The sequence below is a fragment of the Argiope bruennichi genome, chromosome 1 (genome assembly GCF_947563725.1).
Source record: "Argiope bruennichi chromosome 1, qqArgBrue1.1, whole genome shotgun sequence".
NCBI classification, from domain to species: Eukaryota; Metazoa; Arthropoda; class Arachnida; order Araneae; family Araneidae; genus Argiope; species Argiope bruennichi.
This window is the reverse complement of record NC_079151.1, coordinates 19,335,896-19,348,617: the sequence shown is the minus strand read 5'-3', so window position 1 is coordinate 19,348,617 and position 12,722 is coordinate 19,335,896. Positions and strand designations below refer to the sequence as shown.

The window sequence follows — 12,722 nt, the reverse complement described above, 5'->3', positions numbered from 1 at the left end:
TGTTCTCTCATATCACATCCATAGTAATTATTGAAGATATTTTACAAATTGGCGTCCGCGACAGGACTACTTACACGAGGAATAGCACCACATATTTTCTTCTGAAATTTTAATAGCACTGTTACAAGAAAGTTCATCATTTTCAGTATCCCAGGAAAGTCCTAGTATTGGAATATATCTCTTTTTTGTTTCTTCTACAATTTCTTCAGAAGTAACCCAACCTCGTAAATCAAATTTGGCTGCAGACATTAGTTCTTTAGCTTCAGAAATAAATTTGGCTGCCTTTTCTCTAGTTTCTAAACTAGTTATGCAGTTATCTACATAAAAGGATTTTTGAAGTTGACGAGCTGTTTCCTTCCTTCCATCTGAGACATTCTCTAGATGATGAGCTATCGTCGCCTCAAGTAAAAATGGACTAGGAGAAGCACCAAATACCACTCGACAATGTCTCAGGGTGATCAATTCCTCTTTTAATAAAAAATCTTTCCACCATAAAAACTTAAAATAATCTCTATCCTTTGGGTTCAAACTGATTTGTAAGAAGGCCTTTTTAATATCTGATGTTATTCCAATTGCATTTTTGCGAAATTGCATTATCAATTTTGGTACTAATTCTAATAAATTTGGACCCTTTTCTAAGCAATTATTCAAGCAATTTCCTTTAGAGTCTTTTGCTGAGGCATCGAAAACAGGGCGAATCTTTGTAGTTGTATCTCCAGTCTTTATTACAGGATGATGAGGTAAATAATGTCCTTTATTCTTATCTTCATTTACAATTTCGATAATTCCCTCTCGAATCCATTCATTAAACACATCATCATATTCGCTTAAATGTCCTGATCGAATAAGATTTTTTGTAGTTGACATCAAACGCTTAGTGGCTAATTCTTTGTTGCTTTCTAACTCTGGATATCCACTTTTCCACGGCAAACATACTTCATATCTCTTGTCTTCATTTCTCTTAATAGTTTTACGGAAAAATTCAACTGTTTCTTCATCGGCTACCTGCCTTGATTTAATTTCTACAGGATCTCGTATACCGATGGCATCTAGACTCCATAATTCCGTCAAATCTAAATTGGCAACATAAATAATATTCTCCAAAGATTTCGACTGTTTCGTTTGTTTACCTTGAAGTGTCCATCCGAGTTTTGTTTTTATGGCTACTAAATTTTTATCAATGTGTTCAATGGATCCCGTCAGCAATACACCAAGGTAATCTGCTCCTATTAATAAATCTATTTCAGGAGTGTCTTCCCCTGTATCACTTAATTCTATATTTTTTCTCTTCAAAATGGGAAAAATGTCAGGATTAAGTGATACAGGGGAAGACACTCCTGAAATAGATTTATTAATAGGAGCAGATTACCTTGGTGTATTGCTGACGGGATCCATTGAACACATTGATAAATAGCACCACACCTTCAATTCGATGTTTTGGTTTTACCACTACTGGCCTAACAAAGCAAAATAAAAAAAATAAAAAAAATCTGAAGAATTCTTTTTTGGCTGTATGAGGCCATAGGAGAAAAATAATTTTGTAGCTTATCCTAAGTAACTCTACTGATGGTAAAAATACAATATAAATTAGTTTATTTGTATTTTACGTCTACTGTCTATTAATATTCCCAGGCACAGAAACTCTTTGCTTTTTTGCGCGTGCATTAGGAGATGTTAATTTCATGAAATAAAGGTGAACGATTGAAAAAATATCTGCACTGCTGCAAATATCTTTTACTTTACTATCTACTATTTTGCAATAAAGTGAATCCCAATTATCAGTAGAATTTGGTAGCATAAAATTCGTGAATAATTCGCAAATTGAACTGGTCGTGTGGTCAATAGATTTCGAATTGAAACAAAATTGTTCAAAATTCAAGCAGAAAAAAAATCTAATAGAAAATGCATCTAACAATGTGAGTATGAAAGCCTAATAAAGAACTCCAGAAATGAGGAAATCTTGCTCATTGCATGTTATTCCTCAGTAACTTAAGATAATTTAAGTCCCAGGTTTCTGAAACAGATAGAATAGACAAAACAGAGCTTTTAGTTTTTTTTTTTTTTTTTATAAAAAAAATAAAATGACAATGATATTTCCTAACCTTTGTGTTTATCTAGATGGGCCCAATTATTCAAATTTTGGAACCAGAAATGCAATAATAATAATAATAAGAGAGAGAAAGAGAGAGAGAGAGAGACTTTAAAATAAGGTGGGATGATCAGATTCAAATTATATGTTCGCCACGGACATAGGTACAGAGTAATTTTGACCTTGCAACCTGAATCACATCCGTATTTTTACTTCGTGCTGCCATCTAGTTGAAATTATAGATGTTATAGTATTAATCAACTTGTTTCGGAAGAAATAAATTCACAGAAGCATAGGCGAATCTCCACATATTTAACTTAAATTATGCTGGAAAAAATTAGTTTTCTGGAAATAAGGATATTTAGAAACTCCAATAAACAAAAAAAAATGTATAATTAGGCATGCATTTTAAATTAATGCACAATTGTGTATGCAATTAGTAATTTTTCAATTAAAATATTTTTACTTTTTATTTGTGATCAAAGAAGTCTCTGATGTCTTTTTGAAGATAATGTTCTATCGAAGCAGTTTCAAACTAATGTTAATTTTTATTCTGAAAAGTGAAAATTTCCCCAGGAATGCTAGAAATAAAATTTAAGCCATTTCAAATGATTCGGAATGCTGCCATAGTTGTTTGCTCGCTGATTTTTTAATTAATTCATCCTTTGGTTTATCTTGTTCAAATTCAGTCGACCTGTATATTCTAAATAGTATGGTATGGTATGGTAGTCAGCCACAATTATATTTTATTCTCATATAAAAATTTCCGAATTAACCATCGCCATTTATTTCTCCAAATGAAATGAATTTTGTGGTAGTTCTTTAATATTACTGATTTTTTAACAGAAATTTCTTCTAAAAACCAGCTTTAAAAAACAAAAACAGTTTTTCATTGCTGTGGCTAAGACATCATTCTCTTATATTTCGACTAATACACTTATATATAAATGAAGATTTACTTTTTTCAAACGTTTTGTCATTTTGAAATAAAAGGATTAAGCACTTGAAAATTCATTTTAGGTAATAAATTTTCAATTTTTTACTGAACATTTGGTTCATGGATTTTAATTTAGAGTTTGTTTTTCATGAGAAGAAAATGAGCACAATGTTAGTGAATTTTCGTTGAAATGAACACGAATGGACATACCAATTATCTACAAAAGAAACGCTTTTTTTTTTTTGTTTGTTTGTTTGAGTATCTGGTTATCAAGCTTGCTTTCTGGAAATTTCTCATTTTATCCATATTTTTTTATTTCAGTCATTGTCAACTTTATACAGTTTTATTTTTATCTTGAAATAATACGACTATTTATTTTTTTCTTATCACAGAGGATTTTAATATATCTTTCTCGGTCATATTCACACACTCTAGAATTATGATTCGGTCCTTAATATGTTTTCCTACAAAATGTTAATCGAATTTATAAATAAGATACCCATTGTACAAACCATAAAAGGCGGGGGGGGGACATTTTCATCTATGATAAACACCATTTTTCGGTTAATACTTTTTGAAGTTTTCTAAAGTTTCTAAAGTGATTTGTTTTTCTAAAGTGAAGTTTCAGAAATGTGTTTTGCTATTGGGAATATAATAATGGACATCCGATAAGCAAGTGTTCTCACACGATATTACTTTTTTTTTTTAAATGTTATGTCACTTTTTGAAATTGTTGAACCATTTAGAACTGGTTGTGAGATTCAATTTTTTCAATCAATTTTAGTGGTACAGCAATTTAAGTTGCTTTATGTTTAGTGAGAGACATGACGTATAATTTTTACCCATTTTAATTCTGCTTTCATCAGTCTTGTCAAATTTTAAGGATTTAAATCGTTTCATATATCCTCCATCATTTTCAAAGATTTTAATATCTGAATCATGATTTTTTTTTAATTAAGAAAAATGTGCTTTTTGAATTTCATTTTTTTTTTTTTTTTTTGGTCCCGTCTTTATTTTTTCATTCGCTTTTAATGTCGTTCATTAAATTGAACTCCCTTTTCGCACTCAGATAGTTCCCGTTTCATAACCAAAGGTGAATTAAAAGTAAATATTTCTCACTGTGTTAAGAAAAGGATTTGTTGAAGAGCAGCTACGAATAGTACAACACATCGAGAAGTCTTTATTAATTATTTCAAACTTCTGGCAATCCTTGAATTTCTATTGCAGTACGATTAAGTAAAACAGTTTCTTTTTTATTTCCTTTTTTTATTTTTATGTTCCTACGTATTGGGCGAATTCCATCGACGATTTTCTACAACAAATAGTCAGTTATAAATTTTTTTATGCAAAAATTTTCTTCCAATGCATATAAATTTTATTTGAAATTAGAAACATTTTCTATTAGAGATTAATATTCTTGATAACTTTCTTGAAGAAAATGGACCCCTAAAACAGAGGATTTCAGGATTTCATCAGAAAATACTTTAAACATTTCAACATCGCCAAGTTGTTGCAAGATTAAAATGCAGATATTTAAAGAATCTTGGCTCTTTCGTACTAGATTTTATTACAAAGTTTCTCTGTAAAGTTTCTTTAAGGCAGTTCCAAAATTCCTACTATTGACTAGATATCTTTCAAATTTTGAAGGTGACTGAAAGGAAGTCGAATTAATTCTTCGTAAAAAAATCATTTAAAAATTCGTTATAGACAAAGAATTATTTAAATAATTAATTCAAAAATTGATTAGAATTGGCAAAATATGGCATTTCACAAAGTTCTATTATAACCCAACAAAATGAAAAAAAATGACTGTTTCTGAAGCAAGATTTAGTTTATTGTTATTATTCATGATCTGCTGCTAATGAATATTTCAAGAACTTGTAGATGAAATCGTATCGTAATCTTGTGTCTAATCAATTATTGTGTGTAACAGAAGTAGAGAAATTGTCTGGAAATAAATAAAATTGCTTTTTTCTGATTATGTTTTGCAAATATTGTTCTTTAATGCCTATTTTGACATTTTCTAGCGGAATTTTCCGTCGCCCAAAATAAATAAAAACAGTTTTTAAGACGTTTTATAATTAAAAAAAGAAAAAGATATATATTTATTGATACTAATTTGATTGCTCTACTATATTTACCCAGATAGCACAGTTTTTTTAAAGAATATATTTCTAATTATAGCTATGGTAATCGGCATTGAAATAAATACATTTATTTAGATATATTTAACGAATAGTAATGACTAAATAAATCGATACGAAAATTAAAAGGGCATTCAATACTTTCATTCAAAACCAGCGGTAATACTTATGGCAAAATTTTCTTTGATCCTTGTATGTATGTATCCTTGAAAATGTATCCTTGTATGAAAATGTATCCTTGTTTCTGTTTAGTTTCATAGAACAATGAAAAACGAGCCTGTGCTTAGGAAAAATTTAAGGAGGAATGTGCTTTCTGGTGTAAAATTTAATTTAGCTGTTTTAGCACATCTTTTTCCCCTTGAGTAGAGAGCGCCCCCTTGTGGCCTTTTGAAGAAGACAGCCAATTGAATTGCAGACCTGCACCCTGAGGTCGACTTTTTCCCCATGAACAACCCTTGCGCTAACGCCGAATGCTTTCGGCTGGAAACCGTGAAATCCCTCCACCATAATGTTCTTTAACCTAATTTTATATGTGTGTCTGTAGTAATAAGTGTTTGTGAATTTTGTAGTGTAGCTGTGTTTGTGAAGATTAAAAATAGTGTATTTAAAACCGGGCAGTTCCTTAGAAAACTACAACACACCACTATACTGTTTTTTTGCTGTTTTTTTTTTTTTTTTTTTTTTTTTGCATGTTACCTATTTTTTACTCTAGTCTCGGGTAGCTGATCTAATCTAGTTCTTGAATCAAGGACTTTTGATAAAAGAAAGGTAATTTCTAGCTATATATATAGAGAGAGAGTGAAAAAAAGAGAGAGAGAGAGAGAGAGAGAAGACACTCGAATTTTCAAACTTCACTTTATTCCGTCCTGGGAGGCATAATTTATGTACAAGAAGCGCGGACAAAACTGAAGTCCGTTCGCTAGCGATATAAGAGCAGAAAAGTGAAAAAGAACGAAACATTTTTTCAAGGTTATTATATACTATGATAATCTGATAGAGATTTCTTTACATGTATCGATTTAGGTAAGGAAATTATAGGTATCTTTTAAAAAAATTTGATTAGATCAACAGATTTTTATCCCTTCATTCGGAGCGTGAGAACCGCTGATTTAAGCCTTTTTAAAGCTCCTGTAGCATTAATTAAATAAAAAAAGGTGGAATTGGATCAGGAAATAAGAGAACAGTTTAGAATGAAGTTAATATGTGTTAAATTAAGATATGAATTAAGAAATTAATTAGGATTTTATAACGTAATAAATGTGAAAAGTGTCTGCTGTTCACTAAGTAATTAAAAAGTGTATGCAAAGTACTTGATAGTGTATTAGGTGTTTGCTATTTTCCCAACATTTTTCGCTCTTGGCCCTTATAACGCTACCACTTTTAATATTAAATTTTTTTTTAAAAAAATCATTTTTTTTTCACAGTCTGGAAAATCTAAACCGTCAGGATCCAAAGGTAAATTATTTTTTACTTAATCTATAAGAAAGTAAGGAAAAAGGTAAGAAATAAACCGTGAAAGAAATTGAGAAAAATTGTATCGAATAAGTTTTTAAGTATGTCTCAAAATGTAAGGCAACAGTAAAAAGGCTGGAACAAAAATTCATATAAAATTCAGAAAGAAAACTTTTTTAGCATTTAACTGTAATTATAAATAATAAATATGCCATTCCATCCAACATCATGGCTTTCTGCATGCTTAATGAGGTATGTCTGACAAACAGAACACTTTCCCTTCGATCTTCTTTCTTGCTGCAGAAAAACAGAGAGCAGGGAAAATTGATCCATGACTTCAAGAGAATCCTTACGGTAAACATTCGGAAATCGTGTTTGAAAAAATTGTATTTTCTCATGGAGAATCAACTCTGGTCAGTTAAGTGAAAATGATAGTGTAAGGATTACCGGTACGTTTCGCTTCACTGTCTCTGGACAATATGTCCTTGTGGAATAGTGGAACTTCTCCCCCCTCCCCCCTTCTTCACTCACTTTTTTATTACCTGCTCTTGTTTGGAACACTTGTGTTCTAAGAATTCGAAAAGTATTTATTTGTCAATTTAGATGATATATATTAAACTTTAACGAGAATTCGGTTTTTGAGATTCCTTTCTCTAAGTCCTGGGAAAATCAACACCGGAAATTGATTGTGATGTACAGAGGCTTAATGAGGTTCTTCAGTTGTAGGATTCCCCGCCTTCATGTCTGGCATTACAAATTTTTAAAAGGGGTCTCCTATTTTTTCTTGACTGTGCTTCACTTTCTAAGATTAATACCAGGAGCATATACAGTATACCCTCGGTCCCCCTTCAATACACCATTGTGACATTCGAAGAAAAGAAGTTTTTGATTCATGTTTAAATGCTCTTTCCTTCGCAAGTAATGACAAGTCTGACTTGAACATCGAATTGCAGAATTTTTGATATTTCAACATCGATATGAAGAATTTTTGATATTTTATTTGAAGTTTAGCGATTAATTTTGAATAGAAAAATTACCAGGAACGCTTAAATATCTCAGAAGTAATTTACTTTCAAATATGGACTGAAGCAACCATAAATATTCAAAATAGAATGATCATGTAATTAGAATATTGAATTAAAAACTTCCTAAGCTCCTTCTTAGCCCAGGGAGGTAAAAGTAGTAAAAGGACAGTGGTTCCTATGTTTAAATTCTGGCAACAAAAAAAGGGTTAAAAAGGAACTAAAATTTGTGTAAATTCATATAATAAATAGTAATAATAATGACTATCTTCTGCACTGCAATTACGCTAGATCCAAGCTATATTAATCGACTGATAACAGTAATAGAAATGTGGATATTTTTAACCAAAATATCTAAATAAAGAAATTTGTTAGAAAAACGCAAAAAACTAATTTATAGGATGCATAATCTTTCAAATGTGTGCTTGAAATCGAAATCTAAATATTTAAGTAAAAAAATTTTTAATTGGTTTTTATGTTTGTATTCTGGCAAAAAAAAAAAAAAAAAAAAAAAAAAAAACCGTTTTTAAAAGGAATAAATTTTAGTACATTTATATAATTATTATTATTAATAATAATAACTGTACTCAAAAGTGCAATTACACCAAATCCATATAAGACCATAAAATCCATATAATCCAAATCCCTGGCTATATTGATCAACTGATAACAATAACAGAAATGTGGATATTTTTAACCAAACTATTTAAATTAAGAAAACATGTTAGAAAATACAGAATTTTTTAGTTTTGGATCTGTTTATGTTAAACGCTAGTCGTGTTTAGTGACAAGCTAACTCGCTAAATATATTGATTACATTTATTTTCAATTCGATTCCTCAGACGTAATTTCATGTCCATGATTCCATCAGTTCTTCAGAGATTAAAACCGCGTTATTTTGATAGTCTTACGTATGTTCTGGTCTTTCTGTGTATGAACTTTTCTAATAAAGACCAGTTCCATGACATTATAGCTTCATTTTGTCTGGTTTATTTATCTTTTATAATTAGGATACTGGAACTTCATTTTTTTATTCGTTCTATAAATTGCTTCGCTACTAAATGATGAGTGTGTTTGTACACATACCTTGGAATGTGGAAATGATCACCTCGGAGCACGTTTTTTTTTAAATTTTGATTAAAATTTTAATTAATTAAAAATTAAGCAGAAGTTTTTCGTTTTTCCACGATAACTTTCGAAAATAAGATTGCACAAAATTGAATTTTACATCGTTCCTAAGTTTAAAATACCTTTTCAATGATATCAATTTAATAATTGTGAAAATGCTTTCTGAATTTTGACTATTTTTAAAATATTTTTTTTTTGCTGAATTTCCAATAATATATTACATTGTTTTCCTGAAATGCAGATCGTCCGTATTGTTTCATCAAATATTTTGTCACGAAATTTTCTCCCACTGCTGAAAGTTAAGGAAGAAGGACTCTGTTTAATATCTGTGTAGTTTACTAGATGAATAAAAAAAGGGAAATTTCATCACCATGAAAGTTATAATATATAAACCGGACATTTATGTTTTTAATAGTGTTGTGATGCCTTGTGAATGATATTCATAAAAAATCAAATACAAAATTAACAGAGCATAAAAGTGATTAAAATAACACGGCTTTAATGTCTGACAGTTTGACGGTATCATGGATACGAAGTTATATCTAACTAATTTAAATGAAATTGAATATAACCAATATCCTTGGCAAACCAACTGATTGTCAAAAGCAATTAATATATATTAAACAGAAACCTGCTTTACTTTCAACAATCGAAGAAAATAACATGATCAAATGATTAATGAAACAATTATTTCGGCTTCATTCATAAAAATGAAAATATTGTTGGGAAATAAACAGTGAATAAATTTAAAGTTAGATTAAAAATTTTCACAGCTACTAACCTGACATCTCTAAAAAGATAACTTTTTAAACTTTAAAACGGTGTAAAAATCGTTGAATATAATCGGAAGATATCACGTAAAAAACGTCAAAATCCAGCTTCTAATTAAAATTCTAATTAATTCTTCAAATTAAAATTTCAAGAAAATAACTCCGAGGTGCACATTTCCTCTTTCGTAAGTATATTTGGGCCAAATTTGATAGTTCTAAGTCCAACGTTTTGGCCTGTAGAGCACACACACTCACACATGTGTGTGCTTCATGCCACACACACGTATACACGCGCGTACACATACACGCACACACACATATACACGCGCGCACACATACACGCACACGCATACACATATACACGCACATGCACACACATACACGCACACGCATATGCATATATATACACACGCAAGAGGGCGCGCGCGCGCACACACACACACTTATTATAAGTAGAGATTATTTTATGCACCGATATAACAACATATGATACAGGAACTTTGATTCAACAAATCATATCATAAAATATCAACATCAGGAATTATCTGTGCTTTATTCATTGCTGCATGCTTTGTTATAATTCAGAGAAAAGAAAATTTACAAAAGAAATAATATATAGGATTCTATTGATATTGTTGTTTCGTTCTCCATGTTTCTGATATCATAAAATGTATTTGCTATGGAACATAAAATACGATTAAATATTTGTTAAAACTGTTTGATGAGCCGACAAAAACGCATTAAAATTTATAAAGATTATCAAGACCTAAACTCTCTAAGCCTCTTTAGGCAATGCAAGTCTCGGCTGCCCATCTTTCGCTTTTTTAACCTCTTACCCAGATATTTTTTTAATGAGTGAGTTTAATTCTGTATATAAGTAACTTTCTGTAGCAAATTATGATAAGGAGACAAAACATTTAATAACTCGTTCCTTTTGACAAAATTGGTTTCAATATTTCAAATATTCAAGATTTAAATTTGAAAACAATTTTAAACGAAACTGGAAAAAAAAAATGAATCTATTGCAAATACTATTTTATTACAGGACTAGAATTTTTTTTTTTTTTTAAATTATGAAGCAACATTTTTTGGGGGCATGGGTGGATTTTCAAAGCAAATTAACCCTTATCGTGGCAAGATTGCTTTTTTGAAGAAAAACAAAAACAAAAACAAAATGTGTATATATATATATATATATATATATATATATATATATATATATATATATATATATATATATATATATATATATATATATATATATATATATATATATATTATTGTATTTATTTATATTAAATTATATTAATTTATATTATTATATTTATTATTTTTATATATATAAATATTTATATAGTATATTTTTATAAAGTTGTAAGTATGGTATACTATACAAAATGAACATAAAGGTTAATGCAAAATATAGTTAATAAGAAATATTCGAATAATGCTTTCATATTTGAATGCTGTTTGGAATTAATTTTAACGAATTCGAATATAAATTAAATGAAAGCATAAAATTGATATACTCAGAAAACACAGCAAAAAGAATATATAGAAATTTTGGAGTCTTTTAATTTTGTAGGTCCCTTAAGCAGTTGCCTACTTTGCCTATTTGATAATCTGTCCTTCAAGATCACGCGAGAGTTTTGGTAAATATCCCTTTCCCAGATAGCAAGGTAACTGATTACCAGTGGATTTAGTTTCATTTATTTAAATTATATTTATGTTCTGTTTCGAAGCAACAAAAGAACTATTTCAGGACGAACGTCGTAATTTCAAGCCGTGGTCAGATAACGGATTATTGTAACTTGTTTTATTCTTAATCGGAAAGAAACCACCTATCATTATTCTACGTTTTAGAAAATAAAATTTTGAAGCATTACAAGGGGTATTGAAGGGATAATCTCACAAATTTGAGAAGTGTCAAATAATAGGGACGGAACTTCCCTTTCTCACACGAACAGAAAGAAGTTCTATCCTCAACATCAGATTCAGTTCAGGCCAAGGGCACATATAGACGAATCTTTGTTGGAATCGTGTTTCGAAAGTGGAACTCTTCCATTCCGAAACTTAGATTACAGTATCTAGCCACCGCCGATTTAGACAAGCAGATATAAAGATAAAATCATTGATAGAAGTCATTAATGTTGTGAAATTTGTTTAAAGCGTTATCCAAATTTTTTATCAGGTGGAGTACAAATGTGATTTCAGTATTCACGCGACAGCCACCACATACATTTACTCACAAATGAACAAATGCACACTGATTCTAAATTTGTATTAAAGTACCTTTAATTCCTTGTAAAATTTGTGATTTACTAGCATTCACAAAAAAAAAAAAAAAAAAAAAAAAAAAAAATTAAAACAATTTTGTAACGAAGATTGATCTTTAGAAGGACTTATAACCATATTTCAAAGCTCATATTTTGCAATTTATAGAAAACTAATTAATACAAATGTCAAAAGTATATATTATGTCCATTTCACAATAGATTAACATTTGAAAATACTTGAAATAAAAAATGAGATGTATGCACTCTTTATAACATCACGTTTACATGGCATGTATATAAATAAAAAAACTCGAAATTTGCTGAAGCAAATTTTAGATTCCATATCGCGTACAAGAAAATTTTGATGGATATATATATTTGAATTGGGAAGTTGGTTACCATATTGCACATATCCAACTATTAATTTAAATAAATTTAATGAAAACAATTTTCAAAAGTATATTTTTTATAGTGTATTGAAGATGTAGATATTACTTTTATTTCAATCAATATTTGTCTTTTAATCTCTAATTTATATTTAATTATTTAAAATACTGTAAAATCCTATTTTTTTAATTTTTTTTTTTGAAATTATTCTCAAAAAATTCCCATCGTTCTATATCTAAATAGTTAAATTGATTTAATGATAATTCGAATATAAAATACTTATATCGTGTTTTATAACAAAAAATGTCCAAGTATGAAAAATTTCAAAAATCTAATGCATGAGGAAATTAGAAAAATCGATTACAATGTTTATAAACATTAAACAAGTGAAATTGCAGCAGAACTGGAATTAATATGTAGAAGCTAAATTTCTTTCATAAAGTTGAATCATTATCAAGAAATCTATATTCACATTTTCATGAAAATTGATTATTGTCAACAACAACTCCAAGTTGAC

General features: G+C 29.3%; 1 protein-coding gene across 1 annotated transcript in view; it reads right to left on the bottom strand.

The window, feature by feature from the left end:
* Nucleotides 1–66: 66 nt before the first annotated feature.
* Nucleotides 67–12,722, bottom strand: part of LOC129962722 (uncharacterized) — an 82,490-nt gene continuing 69,834 nt past the window's right edge. The window contains exons 2-4 of the mRNA XM_056076670.1: nucleotides 1,370–1,457; nucleotides 531–1,287; nucleotides 67–467 (exon numbers count right to left, since the gene is read on the bottom strand). Of these exons, the coding sequence (XP_055932645.1) occupies nucleotides 67–467; nucleotides 531–1,287; nucleotides 1,370–1,457 (1,246 nt within the window). The remainder of the gene's footprint in view (nucleotides 468–530; nucleotides 1,288–1,369; nucleotides 1,458–12,722) is intronic.